This window comes from Balaenoptera musculus, chromosome 17 (genome assembly GCF_009873245.2).
Source record: "Balaenoptera musculus isolate JJ_BM4_2016_0621 chromosome 17, mBalMus1.pri.v3, whole genome shotgun sequence".
NCBI classification, from domain to species: domain Eukaryota; kingdom Metazoa; phylum Chordata; class Mammalia; order Artiodactyla; family Balaenopteridae; genus Balaenoptera; species Balaenoptera musculus.
Genome location: NC_045801.1, coordinates 19,476,428 through 19,497,901, shown reverse-complemented (window position 1 = coordinate 19,497,901; position 21,474 = coordinate 19,476,428). Strand labels below are relative to the sequence as shown.

The following is a 21,474-nucleotide window of genomic DNA, read 5'->3' as shown; positions in this document are numbered from 1 at the left end:
ATCAGAAGAAATGGAAGGCAACTGTTTGTTAAACACACTCCGGTGAGTTCCATCATAGAGGTATGCAAGGGTTATGTGTGGAAGAGACTGAGCACTGGCTCCTTCAATCTCTACTCCACCCCACTTCCAGGGACCCCTCCTGTCTTGCAGGCTTTTTGTAGGATGAGTTATAGATACAGTTTATAGACTCTGCCAGTTTTGCTGCTGAGATTGTCTTTATGTACATGTGATTTGGACAGCAGAATTAAGACAGGATCTCTCTTCCAGCCTCTTTCAGCTGTTTCTCTGTGCAAATAAGACTGTGGAAGTGGAAGGTTTTCTGAAACATTATTTCAGTGTCCATTCTCCAGCTTCCTATGCCCTAGGAGACATCTGCGGGGGTGACAGAGATGGTAGCTTCTTGATTCCTGAATCATGGATACAGGGTATGTTCTTGAGCACAATATTCCAGCAACAGCTAGCTGCCACGTACTACGTACCATGGACTGAATCGAAATTCAAAACTATCTTGACAGGTTGAAGTCAAAAGATTTTAGAAAAAATAGAGAGAGAGCCAGATCAATCTGTCTGGGGTAAGATTCTTGAAATAGAATACAAAATTCAGTTATAAAACTTCACACTAGGAGAGACCAGAACTGAAAACAATCCTTGTAAAAGAAAGCTGGGAATTTGTGTTACCTGCAAGTTCTATAGGAGCCTATGCTTGACCACAACTCTAAATGACCTCATTTTACCTTAGGCTCCTCTAATAGACAATTACCGCTCAGATCCAGGAGAGAAAAGTTCAGCTGAGCCTGGCACCGCATGGACTGCGTCTGGACTGTTTTCACTTCTGGGTGTCTCATTTAAGTGACCACTTGTTTTAGGTCACTACAAAAGCAGACAGCACTGAGAGAGGCATGACCAAGATGACGAGCAGTCCCTATTACCCAATCCATTTATTAATTCATTCATCTATTTGTTTATTTATTCAACAAACTTTTATCGAGCACTTTGAATGTATCTAGCACTGGAAATGCAAAGTGAACAAAACGAAACTTCTGCCTCATGGATCTCACATGCTAGTGGGAGAGAAATATAATAACGTCAGGTAATTAATAAATGATCAGGAAAACAAAGCAGAGCAGAGAACAGAGAGTAATGGGAGGAGTTATTTTCAATTGGGTGGTAACAAAGGTCTCTCTGGAGAGATGACCTCTGAACAAAAATCTGGATGGAGTGAGGGAAGAACCAGGTGTCTCTTGGGAGAAATAGCAGGTGGGAAGGCTCTGAGGTAGGGACAGCTCAGTGTGCTCAGGAAGGCCCGTGTGGCTGGAGTGGAGTGAAAGATGGGGCAGCCATTTCAGAGGACATCAGAGACTGGATCAGGTGCTGGTCTATGTAGGACCACCCAGGTCACAGTGAGCCTCTATGTTTCATTTTGGGTGTGCTGAGAAGCTACTGGAGAGATCTGAGTCAGGCAGTGACATGATCCGATTTCTGTTTCAGAAGGCTCACTCTGACTAATATTTAGAGAATGGATATCTAATGGGCTCCCCTCATGGCCCATGGTTGAGGAACCTGCGACCATGCCTCCTGGGTGCCTTGCATGGATGATGGGAGAAGGTGGGTGTGGTTGTCTTCCTCAGATATTTGAAGGGCATTGCACTTCCTTGAGCAAAACTAGAAGGTACAGAGAAGCATGTTTCATCTCATAATAAAACGAACTTTCTAGCCAGCCGTGCTGCTAGAGTTCTCTTATAAAAGATGAACTCATGGTTACTATTCAAGAAAAGGCTGGTCTTATAAAGTATCTAAGTTCAAAGGAAGATGGGCTATACAACATTTATGGTCCTTTCCAACTCTAGGCATCTATTATTTTTCTCTCTTCTTAAAACTCTCTTAGGGAGCTGAGTTCTCTCTCTCTCTATAATGACCAGCCAAGAGCTACTCAATTAAATTAAATAATCAGAACTTGGTTTTATTTTTCCTGAGTAAATCCAAAGGAAAGGTAAGGATCCTATACACACCTTGTTCTTACTATTTCATTTCCTGAAGGAAATATACATATAGATATAGATAGGTATAGATAGATATATAATACCTATGGCATGCGCAATGTAATTTATGCTAATTAAAGGGAACATTGTCAGGAGTGGGCTAAGAAAAGGAGGAACACCTTTCACAAAATCATTTGATGGACTTAAGAGATGAAGCAATCTACTTCTGGATGGATCTAGAAGACAGGCATAAGACAAGCTGACCTTATAGCGCCTCTAGCAGCCTTATAGGTCTCTTACAATCCTTTGTAAACAGGGAGCCACTGAAAAGTTGAAATCCGATAACCCCAGCTTGCCACTAGAGTATTATGCAAGAGAATGCATAAGTCCTGGACCTTCCGTTGTCCCTCTAAGCTTCTGTTACTCTTATGAGAGATGTTATACAACTTGCTAATTACGAAAATCCTGGGCTCTCAGGCTTGGTTAGAGTCATGACTCTAGCTCGCTAGCTGTGTGGCTTTGACTAAGTTAGAAAACCTCCCTAGACCTCCACCTCCTCATATGTAAAATGGGAAGAATCCCCGTACCTTCTCATAGGGTTACTGCAGAATTAAGCAAAATCATCCACGTAATGTTCATTGTTAATAATAACAGCTACCATCTATTGAGCCCCTAGAATTGCCGGACATTGTACAGGAATGAACTCACTGAATTCTCTCAGTCGTGCAAAGTACATATTGGTTTCTCTTTTTGACAGAGGCTCACAGAAGTTTGAGTAATTTGCCCAAGTTCACACAAGTTCATTCAAACTCGGGTCTGCCTAACCAGAATCCAGCTTCTAAGTATTTCTTGCTATATAGTCCACTATGTTATATTTCGTTTTATTTTTTTTAAAAGAAATTCCTCTAATCTCACACTTGAAGGGCAGTTGAGAGTTTCTTTTCCTAGTGCCTTTAACAATTCAGAAACAGAACAGAATTTGTCAAGGACAGATTCTCACTTTGGCACCAACTACAGGTTGGGGCCATTTACCAGTGTACTATTTTTGTGTCATCTGACTGAAGCAGCTGCTTTTACATGCCTTCTAGGTTTGGAGCTGGGTAAGTCTCAGTCAGAGACTTATAGCCTATGGTCCCATGTGACAAAACATTTTGCTAAAGATGCTATTTTCTCCTTTTCCCAGACTTTCCTCCCTTTCTGCAGCTGTTTCCCCTTCTTCTTGAGAATTGATAAAAATTCTGAAACTCTTATTTTTACAGTTAATCTCATGTGACCTTACTATTGACAATGACCCAGTTGTTTCTCCCAGCTACAACACAGTTGATAAGATGCCAGTGTTAAGAACAAAGATCACCACCTGACGGAGCCAGGAGCAATCTTTCTGTATTGGGTCCTGGCCTGGCACGCACCATATTCTACCCCTAGTAACGACACTAAGCACAAGGACAGCTCCCGTCTGCTGGGAGCCTACGACTTGCTAAATATTTAACCTAGGAGTTAGCATTCATTCACTTGCTCATCCATTTACACAGTAAATATTTTATTGAGAGCATATTATGTTCCAGGCATTGTATTTAGGCACAAACAACACCAGCAATTAACAGAAGAACCCAGATTCTTGCTGGAGCTTACATTTTTTTGGATGGAAAAAGACATAAAATATACAAATATGTCAACGAGTGATAAGAGCTATGAATAAAGAGAATAAAAAAAGGATGGTAAGAGTGATGAGAGAATGCAGTTAGCTCTTGAACTACACACATAAGGCCATTAGAATTATCCTATTTTACAGACGAAGATTTGAATAGTTTGCCCAAAGTCACTCAATGTTAGAACAGAATTTGCCATATTCTGATACTAACAGTAATAAATACAGCAACAGTGATTAATAGTCACCGTCTATTAAGGTAGTTATACAATGGCATGAAGTAGTTATAAAATCCCATTTTATGAGTGAAGAAACCAAGACTCAGAAAGATTAAATAATTTCCTCAAGACTACATGGTAATGATGGAGAAAACCCAGACTGAATGGTTCAAATTCCTGATTTTGTCACCACACCTTGCCTCCTGGGTTGAGTTTGTTTTGTCAGAATTTCTTCCTACTAAACTGAGAGTTCCTTGAGGACAGGGATTGCCTCTCCATCATCTCCTGAAAGTTCCACAACATCTGGCATAGAAAGTGTTGAACTTTCTCCATCTGGACCAGCCGCATTCCCCAAACAGACAGAACTCTAAATACCCAAGAAATATGGCTGCCAATTCTAACATTCAGACATCCTCAACCTCCCTTGGCAGTGAGTTGCAGTGTGTAATTAGCACTGCAGGCAATATTACCCTTGAACCCCAGAGTGCCAAATGACATTCAGAGTTCACAGTGCAATGGCAACCTGCTAGCATGAGCCTAACCTCCCCAAAATACCCATCTTCCCAAGTGAACTTATGACCTGGACACACTTGTTTGCCTCTTTATTAGACTTGTGTTTGTCTAGGAATGAAAGGAATAAACCAGTGGGATGCACATGCCTTGCATTTTAATGAGGGCCAGGATCCTTTGGAGCAAAGAGGGCAATTGTGATGCATTTGAAGAGCACGCGGACTCTGGCCACATCACCCCAAGTCCGGGCTAACAATGCTTTCCTCAACATTCCTTGGCGTTGGTCACAGCTGTGCTTTGCACTCGCATACACATCGTGGCTAACCCATGGTAAATGATCAGATTGGGTGAAGGATGAATGATCTCTCTCCTTACTGTTGTTCAAGTTGCTTCATGGGAGGACAACGCAGCTAAATGTAAGCATTTTGGGAGCAAGTATAATTCTTTCTGGGTTAAGATTTAGTGAAGAGTGGAGAATTCTCAAAGTCAGGCAAACCTAGGTTCAAACTTCAGGGCTGCCGCTCACTAGCTGGTTGAGTCTGGAGACAACTCATCGGACTTTCCTGCTCTCACCGAGCCTTCAGTTCTCAGCGCAGAGAGAGGCCTTCCTGACCCCAGCCACACCCCTCACACACACACACACACACACACGTCATTATTCTCTTCCTCCCCAATCTTTATGCCTTGCAATACTTACTCTGTAATAGGGAAGAACCTTCGTATTCTATTACAAGTTAATCACTAAAGGGATGTTGCCTATAAGCTTTAATTATACATAATGGCCCATCGCTGGGAACCCTGCTTCCCAGGTAATGAGCATTAAGCTAAAATACCTTTGTTTAATTCACAGGAAACATCCTGACCGGGCCCACCTGTGCACGACTGCAGGCAGGAAGAAATGAACACATCCCCTCTGGAGGCTGATGGGAACCAGGAAGTGTTTGACTTTAGTCCCTCCCCTTTTAGTATAAAAGGAACCTGAATTCTAACTCAGGCAAGATGGTTCTTTGGGGCACGAGCTCACCATCTTCTTGGTTTGCTGGCTTTCTGAATAAAGTCATTCTTCCTTGCCCCAGCAACTCGTCTCTCAATTATCGGCCTGTTGTGTGGCGAGCGGTATGAGCTTAGACTCGGTAACAACTTCTGGCATGTGTGCCTCTCCCACTAGACTGTAAACTCCACGAGATTAGAAACCAAGTCTTTGCCTCTTCTCATTTATCCCCAGAGTCTGGCACAGTGCCTGGCACACAGAGACATTCAATTAATGTTGGTTCAATGAATTAACAAAGGAAGAAGATTGTGAAGAGAGAGGAAGGGAAATGTAACCAGAGTGTGGAGGATTGAGACAGAGGAGAAAAGGGATGAGGCAACTGTCCTGCAGCTTTGTTCTCTGTAAAATGGCAGCAGGGTTGCTGGAGACTTCTCCCTCCACCTCCAAGGCCAGAGTTCTCAAGAATTTTCTAGATCCTAGAGGATGGCTAAGCCAACCCTAGAAAAATAATGCTACTTTCTTTGCTCCCGTTTCCATGCACCCCAGGCACGCTAGGAAATTGCAAAACCCTGCTGATAATGGCTATGCATGCTCATGCCACTTCACTTTTGCAACGCAAAATCTCCAGCAGTCTTGGCCATGTTTTTAATTACTACATATTGACTTAGCCCTTGAATGGTTTATACACAATATCGCAAATTTTTCCAGTCTTTTCAAGTCTTCCAATTCCATCACTCTCAGGGAACAACTTTTATCTCCTAATCTCATCAAAAGATCAAGGCTATTCTAATATAGTTAACAGGCTCTACATACAGATTTTATTCATAGTGACTCCATACACAAAATATGCTTTGGAGGGTGAGGAATACTGGTAAAAACTGATTTTTTTTTTCTAGTTTTTGGCTAAGGATTAAATTATAGATTGAGGTGTTTCTGAGGACAATTGCCTGTCTTGTGCTATTTAAGAAGGTCATTCTCTGGCAGCCTGGCTATATTTTTAGTCAATTTGGAGCCACTGGGGGTGGATATTAGGGCTATAAATATCAGAGGTAATAGTAATAAGGGGTTTAAGGTCCAGTGAGTACTGGATGAACATCCTGTAACATCTCACAGCACGGCTTCCCAAGGCAAACACGGCCAACCAAGGACTAAAAGACACTCTCAGAACAAAGACATCTCTTACAAGCTCACCTCAGAGATATTACGGGTTTGGTTCCAGACCACCGCAATAAATCAAATACCGCAATAAAGCAAGTCACACAAAAGTTTTAGTTTCCCAGTGCATATAAAAATGATATTTACACTATCTTGTAGTCTATTAAGTGTGCAATAGCATTGTGTCTAAAAAATCAGTGTACATAACTTAATTTAAAAATACATTATCGCTAATAAATGCTAACTGTTGTCTGAGCCATCAGCAAGTCGCAATCTTTTTGCAACAGTCGCATCAAAGATCACTGATCACAGATCACACAACAAATATAATAATAATGAAAAAGTCTGAACTATTGCAAGAATTACCAAAATGTGACAGAGACACAAAGTGAGCCAATGCTGCTAGAGAAGTGGTGCCCATTGACTTGTTTCACGCAGGGTTGCTACAAACATTTCGTCTGTAAAGAAAAACGGAGGACAGTATCTGCGAAGCACAGTGAAGCAAATAAAATGAGATATGCCTGTATAAAGAAGCCAGACAAGCATCTTTCCTTGCGGTGATCTGACAAGCAGGGGCCACTGTGCTCTCTGAGCTTCCTGCCTGAGCTGTTCTGTCAACCAACCACGGCAGATGTTCCCAACTTTTCCAAACTCTTTATCTTACCCTTGCTTTGAAATAGTCATTTGAAATAAAAATAATAAATGCCTAGTGGACCATTAGGCAAATGCTCTTCCCGTTTTTTTAGACATCTCATCTCACTTAACCCCAGTAACAATCACACATACAGGAATTATCATCATCTGTAATTCACGAGGGTGGAAACTGAGATACAGAGAAATTAAGTGGTAGAGCTGGGGCTTAAGCAGTGTGGCTCCAGCGCCTGGGTGCCTAACCACGACCCCATTCCTTCTGCCTTATCTTTGGGATGGACAGTATTTAATCAGAAATCAGAAATCAGTTTCTCCATTATTAAACCCATTTAGGATAAATGTAATTGACCATCAGCCTTAGGGGCAGCTGTAGTCAGAAGTTTGGGAATTCAACAGACCTTAGTTTGAACTCTAAGAGCTGCGAGAACTTACCCAGTTTTTTAAATTCTGTGGGCCTTCATGTTTTCATTCTAAAAATGGGAATATAGGTAACTCCTTCAAAGGGTGGTTTTGAGCAAGTGTAGGCAAACTTTTCTTGCAAGGGGCCAAATAATAAGTATTTTAGGTCTTGTGGGCCATACAACAATCTCCTATCACAGCTACACAACTTGCTGTTGGAGCATGAAAGCAGCCACAAGCTATACAGAAACAAACGAGGTGGCTGTGTTTCAACAAAACTTTATTTACAAAATAGGCAGTGACCGGATCTGGCCTGCAGGCTACAGTCCTCCGACCTCTGATTTTGAGGATTACATGAGATAATGCATGTGCTTTGCATGATCCCTGGAATACAAGTCATCAAAAATGGTAATAAAATTATGGTTTCAGCATGAGATGACAGTGCTTTCAAGTTGGGTCAAAAAAATCCCAACCAGGGCTTCCCTGGTGGCGCAGTGGTTGAGAATCTGCCTGCCAATGCAGGGGACACGGGTTCGAACCCTGGTCTGGGAAGATCCCACATGCCGCGGAGCAACTAGGCCTGTGAGCCACAACTACTGAGCCTGTGCGTCTGGAGCCTGTGCTCTGCAACGGGAGAGGCCGCGATAGTGAGAGGCCCGCGCACCGCGATGAAGAGTGGCCCCCGCTTGCCGCAGCTAGAGGAAGCCCTCGCACAGAAACGATGACCCAACACAGCCAAAAAAATAAATTAAAAAAAAAAAAAAAAGCCAACCTCAAAAGTTGACATACCGTATGATACCATTTATACAACGTTGTTTAAAAAATATAAAAAAAAAAAAAATCCCAACCAAAATCAAGGAAATTTAACATTTTCAGGAACCTCTGAAGTCTTACTTGTGTAAATGTATAACTTTCATAACTTCTGAAATATTGACAAATTATCAACACTCTACCCCCAATATAACCTTATAGGTAGGGTTGCCAGAGACAATACTTTTTTAGTATTTTCAATATCGGGGACATAATTATACTAAAAAAGTATTTCTTGTTTATTTGCAATTGAATTAAACTGGGGCATCCTGGAGGTTTTATTGTTGTTGTCTATCTTGGTTCCTTTGCCTGTTTTTCCCTAAATCTGATAACCCTACCTACAGACCTCTGTGATTCCACAATTTGGGAACCACTGGTTTTATCACATAACAAGAATAGCCCAACACAAGCAACATTTTGTTCTTTCAGGGAGGGAAAGAATTACATTCTTATGGAATTATCCCTAAGGTTCAAAAACTAATAAGTCCCCTGGGTAGAAGCCACTGAAACACTATGAGACAACCAGTGCTCTGTGTTCACGGGTGCCAAGAACAAGCTTAGGTCACCCAAGGAAAAAGTGCAATAATCTTGCATTTGTTCCTGCTGATTAAAGTCAAGCAGCTTCCTGGAAATTGCTTGGCGGCTCTCATGTCACTATGTTGAATTAATATCTGAGCAGAATTAATGATGGAAAAACTCAACTATATCCAACACATCCAAAGTTTTGCAGTTGGATTTGTCAGTAATCAAACTGTATCCTGAGAAAGCCCATTTTGTCAGTAAACAAAGCTTCTGTGTGGAGAAGAAATATTCTGTGCACATAAACACGGGTGCCTAAATTCCTGATAAATATTTGATAATGAGGACGTGGATGGAGTAGGTGCCTTCAGCCATCAGAGATCTTCCAACAAGTGGGATTATAAAATCATTCTCAGGGGATTTAGGGGAAAAGAAAAAAAACGAGAAATCTGGCTCAGCATGCCACAAACATGTCTTTCAAATTTTAAAGAAGGAAGATGATATTTGACATGTCCATGAAGGTGAAAAGCATTGTGTTTTCATTAAAGTAGTGTGGCATTTAGTATCCAAAAGCGAATATTTGAGTTTCAGGTCTACCTCTTCCAAGCTTTGCAACTTTGAATAATTCACTTAGTCTCTCTGAGCCTCTGTTTCCTATCCCTAATGGGCATTCTTACAGAGACGTAAGAATGCCCATCTCTTAGGCTTTGATCAGGGTCAAAGGAGATCATGGTAATGAAAATGTTTGCTAACTGAAACAGCAATATATCGTCAGCTGTCATTCCTAGGGACACCATAATCTCTGGTGACCAAAGAGCAAAATAATGTTGTATTGCTACCAGCTGAAGTCACGCTAAGGGAATTATGCTCTCATGAAATCTGTATTAATTCAAATCTGTATTAAGCCATAAGAAAGTATCACAAACTGGATAGCTTAAATAACAGAAATGTATTGTCTCTCAGTGCTGGAGGCTTAGATGTCCAAAATCAAGGTGTCAGAAGGGTTGGTTCCTTCTGAGGGCTGTGAGGGAGGGAACTGTTCCAGGCCCCTTTTCTTGGCTTCGTAGATGGCTGTCTTCTCTCTGTGTCTCTTCCCATCATCTTCCTCCACGTCTCTGTGTCGAATTTCCCCTTTTTATAAGGACACCAGTCATATTGGATTAAGGCCCACCCTGATGACCTCACTCTACTTTGATTACCACTGTAAAGACCCTATGATGGTTAATTGTTACGTGTTGATGTATTTGGGCTAAGGGATGTCCCTAAAGCTGCCAAAACATTTCTGGGGGTGTCTGAGGGGTGTTTCTGGAAGTGACTAGCATTTGAATTGATTGAGTAAAGAAGATCACCCTCGGGACTTCCCTGGTGGTCAAGTGGTAAACAATCCGCCTTCCAATGCAGAGGATGTGTGTTCCATCCCTGGTCGGGGAACTGAGATTCCACATGCCGCGGGGCAACTAAGCCTGCCCGTCACAACTATTGAGCTCACACACCTCAGTGAGACAGCCCACGTGCCGCAAACTACAAGCCGGGACGCTCTGGCACCCTCCCGCCACAACTAGAGAGAGAAAACCCGCACGCCACTAGAGAGAAGCCTGTGCACCGCAACAAAAAGACTGTGAGCCGTAACGAAAGATCCCACATGCCTCAACAAAGATCCCGTGTGCCGCAACTAAGTCCCGATGCATCCAAAAAAATAAGGAAAGTAAATAAAATAAATAAATTTTTTTAAAAATCACCCTCAACAAGGCTGGTGAGCACCATCCAATCCCCTGAGGGCTTGAATCGAACAAAAAGATGGAGGAAGAGTGAATTTTCTCTTTTTGCTTGAGTTGGGACATCCATCTCCTTCTGCCCTCAATATCAGTGCTCCTGATTCTCAAACCTTTGGACTCAGACTGGGACTTACACCACTAACCCTACAATTCTTTGGACTCAAAGTGAATTACACCACCAGTTTTCCTGGTTCTCCAGCTTGCAGACAACACATCAATGGTCTTCTCAGCCTCCATACTCGTGTGAGCCAATTCCTATTATAAATCTCTCTCTCTCTCTCTTTCTCTCTCTCCATATACATATACCTATTTATAGATATATGTATATAGTTGGCCCTTGAACAACTCAAGGGTTGGGTGCTGACACTCAGAGCAGTCGAAAACCTGTGTATAACTTTATAGTCGGCCTTCTGTACCCACAGTTCCGCACCTATGGATTCAACCAGCCTCAGATTGAGTAGAAATGTAGTACATATTTATTGAAAAAAATCCACATATAAGTGTGGACCCATACAGTTCAAACCTGTGTTGTTCAAGGGTCAACTGTATATCCTATTGATCCTGTTTCTCTGGAGAACCCTGACTAATATGGAACTTATCTCCAAATAAGATCGCATTTAAAGGTATTGGGGGTTAGGACTTCAAGGAGTGGGGGATAGACACAAATCAACCCATGACAAGATCTTTCATTTATTTTGTTAAAAAGTCACCAAACTGATTCACAGTGTTTCCCAACCAAGGCCTGCTTCTCAGATGAAACATTTCACTCTACAATGGAGACCTACCTGTTCCTTGAGTGTCTAAGAAGATTAATTATTTACTTTAGAATAAAGATCTAAGGCCATGGCCACGTATCTCCTCCAGACACCAGAATATTAGGCAGTGTCTCTCTTTTCAGAGAATTCTCTTTATCCTGCAACATACATGCCATCAGTTTTCCTTATATTTAGCTTGGAAACAAAAACTTGTCACCCTGATAGAGTCACTGAAGTTTTTAGATTTCAAACTCAATTCATTGTTCAAGAAATGTATTCACTTGTTATCTCTCACTTCTGCATTAGCCCACAGATTGTTGATACATTTTCAAATCAGATACCTTCATAAAATTAGAGAATTAACAAGCAGAGACACACACACACGCACACAAGTAATATCTCATATATAATAGATTTATATAACATAGAATAATAGTGAAGTTTTTAAAGTAAAATTAGACCTTTTTTAAACTCATGCTTTCTTAGCAACTCAATATCAGTTTTTGGTCAACTATCTTGCAATTTTAGAAAATGTAAATGTCCCATACAGATGGATATATGGGTACATGGCTGTATGTCTCAGAGGGTCATCAAAGCATTATTTGTAACATCAAAAGATAGAAACAACCTGATGTCCACCAGAAGTTAGTTAAACAAAGCATGAGACAGCCACAGAATGGAACACAATTCACCACCCCCCAAAGACCATGTTTTTGAAAAATATATAATGACATGGGGTAACACACTTGATATGTTTTAGTGAAAAGCAGGTTACAGAAGGATATGCATGATTCCAATTTTAAGACTACATGTGCATAAAAGAATATAGAAGGGATATTCACTGACATGTTAACATGCTTATCTATAGGTGCTACGATTGTAGACAATTTTTTGTTTCTTCCTGGTACTTTCCTTAAATTTTTTCTACAAAATGCATGAATCACTTTAAAAATGAATATATGACTTTTTCTAATAAATGGGAATTTCCTTCTGAAACGTTATTGCCTTACACATTGTACCATTCATACCATTGGGTGACTATTTTTCACAGATCTTAGTACTGGACTTCTAGGGGATAATAGAGGGAGATCAAATATTTATAAAAATAATTATGTACTTAGCACTTTAATGCAACCTACAATGTTATAAGAAGGCCTTGATGAAAAAATATATTCTCAATGAAGTATACAGAATGCACAGAGGAGGAGTATTCCTGACATAGGAAATGGCGTAAGTAAACAAACATGCAGCAAAATGCCAGGTTTCCTCTGGGAGTAACAAAAACTTCAATATGAGTTGTTTGTAAGGTTTCTAACAGAATGCCAGGGGATGAGGCAGGAATATTAAGTCAAGGGATGGATGATCATAAAATTTATTGTTCAAACTAGGGCCTTTTGAGAGTGAACGTTGAGTGCTCATAATAGCTACTAGGAGACACCAGGCATGCACTAGGAATGTACAGGGAAACCAGGACATAAGACTTCCCTACAAAGGGCTGGGTCACAGTGGGCCTTAAATGCCAGCCTAAGTAAGATATTTGAACTTCATACACACAATCTTGGAATCCTGGGGTTGGAAGGAAATGTCAATGCCCTCCAGCTTGGCCACCCCATCCCTGCCTCTCCAAATTTCCCAAGAATATTTAGCAAGCCTTTGTTTAAATATCTCTGTGACAAAGAATGCATTGCCTTGGAACAGCTCTGTTAGAAAAGTCTTCATTGTATTGAGCTGAAATTTATCTCCCTGTATCTCCCACCCATTTGGCTCAGCACTGCCATCTCAGAGAGAAAAGCACAATACTAATCTCTCTTCCCATGGAGAGTGAAAGATGTAAAGACAGATAATATGGCTCTCTAGACTTTCTCCTTTGCAGGTTAAATGTCCTACAGACATCCTTCCTACAGCATCCCTGAAGTTTGTCACTATTTGCTTTGTATCTCCTAATTAGCTTTTAAAATGTTCCTCTCTTGTCATCTCCCTGCTACCATCTTCGTTGGAGCCACCAACCCTTCTTGCTTATACTATAATAACTCCTCCTATGTCGTTTCTCTCCCTCTCTCTCTCTCATTGACCATCCCTCCAACCCATTGTCCATATTGACCTTTCCAAAACACAAAACTGATTGTGACACTGCTTTGCTTACAACCTTCAATGGCTCCCTATTCTCCTCAGGATCAATTACAGCTTCAGAGCATGAAGTTCTAGCCCCGACCACCACTCTAGTCTCATCTCCCTCATCCCCTCTCCTCTGTGTGTGTATCCCTTCTCTCAGTTCCTTGCACAGGACTTTTGCCCTATGGAAGTTACTGTCACCTGCACTTGGAACCCTCTTCCCTATACCACCTGCGCCTTGATAACCCCTCCTCAGCTTTTGGGTTTCAATTTAAACATCACTGCCTCCAGAAAGTCTACCCCAATTCCATTAAGTCTGGATTAAAAACCCCTTCTTAAGTGGTCCCTCAGGGACCTAAGCTTCCCCTATTATACAAGTAAAACATTTAATTAAAATCACCTGCTTATTCATCTAACACCTTTGCTATATTGTGAACTCTGTGAGAGCAGGTCTGCTCTTTTCAGCGCTGTTGTCATAAGTATCTAGCACAGTGATTGGCAAATAGTATGTGTGTGTGTGTGTGTGTGTGTGTGTGTGTATAATATATGTATGTGCTCAAAAAATGTGTTAATGTGTAGCACCCAGAACCAGGTACAATTGTTCTAAATGTGGTCCGCATAATATAGATTAGAATGTCTATTGCCTTCCATGTGCTATACTCCATACCTCTTTTAACAAAACCTAGCATTATTTTAGAAGAAACATCTCATGGTTGATTTTATTGTCAGTTTAAATCCCTAAACCTTAACTATATGAAGCCACCACTTCTGTCTTTAACTTTCCCTCTCTGTCTTTTCTCCCTCTCTCTCTCTCTCTCTCTCTCTCTCTCTCTCTGTCACACACAACCAATAATTTGCAATTGATTTTTGGCAGCCATACATGATATATTTTATATCTATTTTTGCACACTGCTTCTAAAAATAAAAAGTCAAAGTATGCTACAACTTATTGATAACTTCTGGACTCCTAATCCTTATGCCTTTTCTCTGAGCAAATGTGATCAGTGTGCTATGCCTTCATGGATGTTAAGAATATTGAATAAAACAGGAATGAAGATGGACCCCAGTAGCATACCATCCTAAAGACGTCCATCTGTCAATCAACTATTCTTTAGTAAATGCATTCAGTCATTAATCCGGCCCACATGCATGCTTCTAATCCAGAAGAATATCACAAGATCTGGGCCCTTCCTAAAATCAAGGTTTTTGAATTGATTAATGTTAAGTGAGTATCACCATGTTCCAGGTATTTTCACAAACTTTATTTTAGTCACCATTTCCAACACTTGTTATCCTTTTTAATAGATGATAAAACTGTCACTCAGAGAGAAAGTCACACAACTAGCAAGTGCCAAAGCAGGGACATGAGCCCAAGTCCTATGACTCCAAATTCAATGCCACATATTACACTGAGATCCTCTGAAAGAGAAAATATGCATTATTGGACTTATGTGGGCTCCTATTAATCACCACCTACTCTCCCAAATATCTGTTGAATGAATGAATTCTTTGATTCAAGATTCTTAACCCGAGGTTCATGACAACACAAGGGGGTCCAAGAGTAGGCTTGTATGAACCTCCTGAAAGTTTATGAAAAGTGCCATGTGTGTATATTGTGCATTTTTTCTGAGAAGAGTAATGTACATTTGAGTCTCAAAAGGACTGTGGCTCCAAACAAGAATAATCTGCAGTTTATCTAACTCTTCATCATCATTCACCTCTGTCTAGAGTTTCAAATGCACAAATTTCTTCAGAAAATCAAACTGAATTTTTTCATCTGTAGTCTCCAAAGCCTCCATCACTCTCTAGCAGCTCTTAGAGATCTCACATGTTGGTCCCTTCTGAGCCTTCCTTCTGGTGTCAAAAGATGCCAGCTTGTATCTTTGATATCAGCTTATCAAAAGGCTCTCTTAAAAGTCCACCCAGCTTGGCCTTCAACCTCTTCCCGGGCCAGGTACTATCCTGAAAATGATTCCTTCGCTTTCGCAAAGCCAAAGCAAAATTGCAAAAGGCTTTTCATGCAGCTTTTCCCAGCCTTGGGCAAGGTTGGTATAGATGTGGACAGCAAGAGGAGAAACCCACTGAGATGTGGATGGGAGAGGGCGCTGGTAGATCTGGAGACTTGGGGGATTGTCTTAAGTACCCCGGAAGTCTAAAACCTTCTTTTGTTAAATAATTGGAAGACTACGCCTTTCCCTGATAATCAGGGTTGACTTTCATTCTTCATTCTTTACCATATTGTATTATACATTGTATCTCTGTCATCTTATTCAGTGCCTGAAGATCATAGTCATTGACAAGAATTGTACAAGAATTCACACAGACTTACTGAGCATCCTCATTGGGTCCAGGGTGTAGGCTCGAAGGATGCTCAGACAAACAGAGCTGATGCCTGCCCTCGAGGAGTCTACAGACCAGTGGCGGACAGACAAGTAAATAGATACTTGCAATAAAGAATGGTAAATGCTCTGCGAGAAGGAATAGAGGAAGCTCTGGGAGAAAAGGCGAGAGCCACCCACCCATTCTGGAGGAAGAGGAGCAGTCTCCAGGAGAAAGTGGCTCTCAGCTGAGTCCTTAGGGAAAAATAGAAGTCAGACCTAAGAGAAGGACAAAGAGGAAAGTCATGTTTAGTAATTAGTTTAATATGCCTAAATTTGCATACAACATGCATAAAGTGTGTATTAAAATGTGCATAATATGTGGAAAGGGAGTGAATGATGAGAGATAAAATGGAAGAGAAAGGCAAGTCCCAGAGAACCTGTGTACATCAACATTATTCTCAAAAGGAAAAAAATAGGAATCCACTGTAGACTTTTCAAAAGAGATCTGCATGATCATATTGCATTTTAGAAAGACCATTTGATACAGTATGGTGACAAGACAGGGGGCATGGGGATGGGTAGTACTGGCCTAAAATGAGACTAACAGAAAGTTGTGACCAGAATCAAATTTGGGGTGGTACTGACTTACACTAAAACAGTGGAAGCTGAGCTGGAGACACAGGTATGTGTATGAAATGCATTAAGCAGGGAGAGCAGATAGGACTAGGTGTCATGAATGAAAGAGAGGAATGATGATTCTGTCTAGGATGATTCTGTCATGTCTGGCTTGGACAACTTGGGATGCCATTTGAGCAGTGAGAATAGAAAAGTAGGAGCAGGCCTGGGAGAGAAAGGGAGAAGACAAATTCAGTTTGAACATGTTGATTTTAAGGTGCTCCATGGAGATGCACCTTGGAGATGCTCTATAGAAAAGGTTGGTATTTAGGAGAAAGATCTGGATAGGCTATAGATTTGTCTGTAGTGGGTGAACCCATGGGGGTGGAAGAGGTTTCCTAGGGAGACTACTGGATGGAAGGGGAAGAGAGTCAAGGAACAGAGGGACACACCAACGCTGATGAAGGGAAGACCTTTAGAGGCATTAAATGAAACTCAAAAGGTCAGAGGGAAACCAGGGAAGCATGGTATCAAAGAATCCAGGACGGAGTTTAAAAAAGAAAGAAAGAAAGAAAGAAAGAGAGGGATGGGGGGGATGACCAACAGTTCAAAATGACACAGAGAAGACTTGGGGAAGGTTGAACGCAACACACTCTCTGGTTTAGCTCCCAAGAGGTCTCTGGTGGCCCTGGCCAAGGTTTGTCTTCAGAAGGGAGGGCAGAAGCCATTGGCTGTGGGTGAGCAAGTTACTGGGTAGTGAGGGCATTGAGATGGTGAATGTCACCCACTCGTTCCAGAAGCTTGGTGGGGCCAACTTCCCTGGTGGCTCAGTGGTTAAGAATCTGCCTGCCAATGCAGGGGACACCGGTTCAAGCCCTGGTCCGGGAAGATCCCACATGCCGCAGAGCAACTATTGAGCCTGTGGTCTAGAGCCTAAGAACCACAGCTGCTGAAGCCCGCATCGCGGGCACCGCAACGAGGAGTATCCCCGGCTCGCTGCAACTAGAGAAAGCCCGAGTGCGGCAACCAAGACCCAATGCGGCCAAAAATTAAATAAATTTATTTCTTTAAATAAAAAACGTTTGGTGGGACGGTAAAGGAGAAACATTATTTTCAGCTAGAGAGGAAGTGCAGAAACTCAACACAAACATCGATTGACTGAAGTGAGGAAAACGTCCTATTCCCGGCAGACCCGACTGGGTGAAAAATTCATAAACAAATGCCAGAACCGGCTTCCCTCTCTGCGTCCTGCTGAGCGCTAGAAAGACTTTTGTTTTCATTGTCTTTATCAGTGAGAAACGGCTCGGTTCGGGGCTGAACCTGTTAAAATGAAACCAGAGTGTGTGGCAGGACAGCCATCGAAAGCCTTTGACCCACCGCTCGCACCTGAACGCCGGCTCTGCCCACTGCCCCTTCCGACCCTCCCCACCTGCCGTGTCTGCCCTGCGAGATTTCCAAGTCCGGAGCAGAAAGCACCCCTGCTCAGCTGAGACTCCGGGCTCCCTCAACTCTTCTCCAAAAACGAGCCAGATTCATCTGAAAGTCAGCTTGTTCAAATAGTGAAGTACAAAGGGCCGAGGGGCTGGCCGTGCCGCCGCCGGCTCTGTGCACGCGGGGCAGCGCCTTCCCTTTGTGGAGCCCCCGAGGGGACCCGGCCATGTGGAACGGGCTCCCTCCGTCAGCGAGATGTCTGCTGCCTTTGGAGTCAAGTGTAGGATCCCACAGCACGTTACTGAAGCAGATGGCTTTAAAAATCCCTATCCTCCCTGCAAAGCCCTGGTCCAACAGGTAATCAGCCAAACGCCGAGCCCTCTCGCGGCCCCGGAGGACCGAGCTCCCCGAACCCCGCGACCCGCTGCGCCCAGGGGAGCTCCCACTTGGCACAGGTTCCAGCCGCGGTGATCGGAGACTCGTCCACGGCCCCCTCTCTGCAGGGACTACCGGCTGGGTTTCCAGAAACGAGATACGTATTTACAAACCCAAACATTCCCTGGCAACCAAAGCTCGAAATGAGTTCCGCTCTGCATCTCGCGCGCCTGGAAATCGCTGCAGCTGAGTGCACGGGAACGCAGCCCAACGGGGACCGCTTTCCGGCACATCCGGAGGCCCTTTGCAAGGTTTCTCGGCTGACAGAACAGCAGCTGGGACCCGGGAGCCCGAGCAATGGAGGACGGGGAGAGGGAGGCGCCTACCGTACCCGCTCGGCGCGGCGGCTCATCGCTGCGGCCGTCTGGGCGCCTGCTCCGGCCCGGGCGCTGCGGACGCGGCCTCTGCTGTGAGCTCTGCCCCGGGACGGCTGCCTCGGGCTGCTCTTGTTTGCACTGGGCCGTTTGCTTTTGGGATTTCTCCAATGCAGATGTAGTCAGGGGGCCGCTGTCCCGGGGGACAATGATTCCATTGGAAGCTGGCCTTTGACAAGACTCACACATGACCTTTGACTAAAATGGCTTTGGGGAAGGAAAGTGACCGGAGGCTGAAGACCGGCCATCCAGGGCAGCCGTCCGCATTCCCACCCCCAACAGTGCCAAGTTAATTTTTCATCCCGTAATCTTTCAAGGAGAGTCTCTGTGAGGTTTGATTTGCCATTTCTCCCTCATTCTGCCGGATCCTTTATCCGGGGTTTCCGAAAGGATTTTGCTGCCGAAGTTTCCTGCCGTGTTGTTGATGAGTTCCCTGAATTAGCATTCCCAGGTTAAACGTGAGCAGTATATCGTATAAAGTCCTCTAACACTCTGAAAAATAATACCCCCATTTTTTTCCCCCTAAAGCATGCTACAATTGACAGAGGGCTTGTGACAATCATGCTGTCACTTGGCCTCCCAAACAATGCCAGGAAGACTCTCCTATTACTGCCATTTTACACGTAAAGAAAAAGAAGCTCCAGAAAAATAAGATATTTGCCCAGTTACCCAACCAGAAAGTGAAATCTGAGTCTTCTCAATCACATTCTGTCCACATCCACAAACCACCCACCTCCCTGCTGGGTGACCCACCCCAGTAACTTAATTATAACACATAAGCACATGTTATAATGCATAATATACAGCAAGAGTAACTATAGAACATTTTAATATTTGAATTATAAAAGTGTTAGAAAGTGTTTTAAAATAATAGCTGTTTTGGTTAAGGATAGCCACAGATATCTTGAGTTCATTGACTACGTTTTTTTAATTGTCTAATTTTTTCTCTTTACCAGCTGCTAAAAGAATGCTATAGGAACCAGACTGGCAACCCTGAGGTGCTGGTACAAGCCTAGGGATTCCTGAGGCTGCTACGAGAGTCTGTCACTAGTCATGATCAGAGCCTTTTTCCCTCCTTTTTCTGGGTCCTTCCAGATGGCAGAATGCTAAATAGAAGGGGAAGAGGCTGTGGGATTGTAAAGAAAGCCGCTGTGAACAAGGAGGCAGCGTCCCAGAATTTTAGTGTGATGAGGAGAGCTGTGATGGGGGTCTGCGGAGATGCTCTAGAGATGCCTGGTCTGGCAAATGGCATCACTCTCATTTTTCCGCTTAGAGAAGGGGAAAGGGGGTGATACACTCAGTCTGGGAGGATTGGAAGGAGTCGGCCAGGAGGAGAAGAGGAAGAAGGACATCACTGCCTCATACAACATCATGTCCAAAACCTGTCCTGATGCCTTTGGCAAACTGAAAATAGTTCCTGCAGACAAGAGCAGAGGGTGTGGGAGGCTGTGTCTAGAGAGGAGGGTGTGGGTTTGGACTCTGACCAGCCTCCTGTGTCACCTGAGGGAATTTGGACTTCATCCTGCGGAACCCAATGGGTTAATATAACTGGCTCCAGGTTACCAGCTCACAAGAAAAGGATGCAGGAGTCATATTCTGTTCTACAACAAGAAAAATATATCTATCAACCTGGCTTGGTGGTTATGGGCATTGGCTTCATCAGACAGATGCAGTTTCTTCTTCTTCTTCCTAGCTACAAAAATGCGAGCAATATATTTAACCTCACTAAGCCTCAGTTTTCTCATCTGTAAAATGGGGATTATGGTACACGCTATGAGAATTAAATGAAATTATGTAGGTAAAACCCCTTGCCTTTCTTCTGACGTACAGTCGTGCTCAGCAACAGGTAGCTACTGTTATCTTTTAAAGTATTGATGCTTTAATGTGTGCAGCAGCTACCATGGAATAGGGACTCCCTTCCTTCCAGCTCATTCCCTTCTCCCCATTATACTTTTTTGGCTTTTGACTCATTAGAGTTTGTCCTCTGTTCTTTCCACTTTGTTCCTCCTTCTCGACATTACTTCCTTCCTTTATGTCCCAGTCTAGACTTTAATGTCGGTTTCGATCTTACTCTCCTTCCACCTCAGTTTGTTCATTTCCTGGTCCAACCACTGCCATACCATCTGCAAAACCTTCAGCCACGATGTAACGGTCTGCTAGAGCTACACAGCATCACGCACCGTGTCCACTGGCACCACCAGCTATGTGTGCTCTGCAGCCTAGGTGCCGTGTCCAGCACCACTGTATTCCTTATGAGTGTCCCTGGTCAACCCACCTCTTCACTTCCACAAAGTCACTCCTCCCACCCCTGCAGAACCCGGACCCCACTCCCAGCTGACTTTCAGCAAACGACCTCCTCTCCCCCAGCAAAGGGCACAAGGGCTATCAGGAGGGAACTCTGCTTCCTGGCCTTGCACCAGAAAACTTATTTCCAGTCTCCACACCTTGCCTCCCACTTTCGAAGTGGCCCTCCTTCTGTGTGCTATGGAATCCCTCTCTTCCCATGTCTTCTGGAACATTCTTTCATCAGCCATCCCTCTATCTTTCAGTTTCTTCTTTACTGATTTCACTAGTTCATTTATTCATCAGACATTTATACATTACATGTATAAATTACATGACAGTCAGCATCTTTGATTCTGGGAATACAAGAATAAATAAAATATCACAGTCGTTAAACATATTCAACTGTCTCTCATACAATGTACTCCATTTTTCCTAATATGGTCTGAATACATGCCTGTTCGTTTTAACAACAATAACAACAACACACACA

The 21,474-nt window shown here is 43.0% G+C and overlaps 1 protein-coding gene across 1 annotated transcript in view; it reads right to left on the bottom strand.

The window, feature by feature from the left end:
* The window catches only part of ENPP2 (ectonucleotide pyrophosphatase/phosphodiesterase 2), a 105,556-nt gene extending 86,614 nt beyond the window's left edge, over window positions 1–18,942 (bottom strand). Inside the window, exon 1 of the mRNA XM_036830746.1 lies at window positions 18,656–18,942. Coding sequence (XP_036686641.1) covers window positions 18,656–18,676 — 21 coding nt within the window. The 5' untranslated portion in view covers window positions 18,677–18,942. The remainder of the gene's footprint in view (window positions 1–18,655) is intronic.
* Between the last annotated feature and the right edge of the window lie 2,532 nt (window positions 18,943–21,474).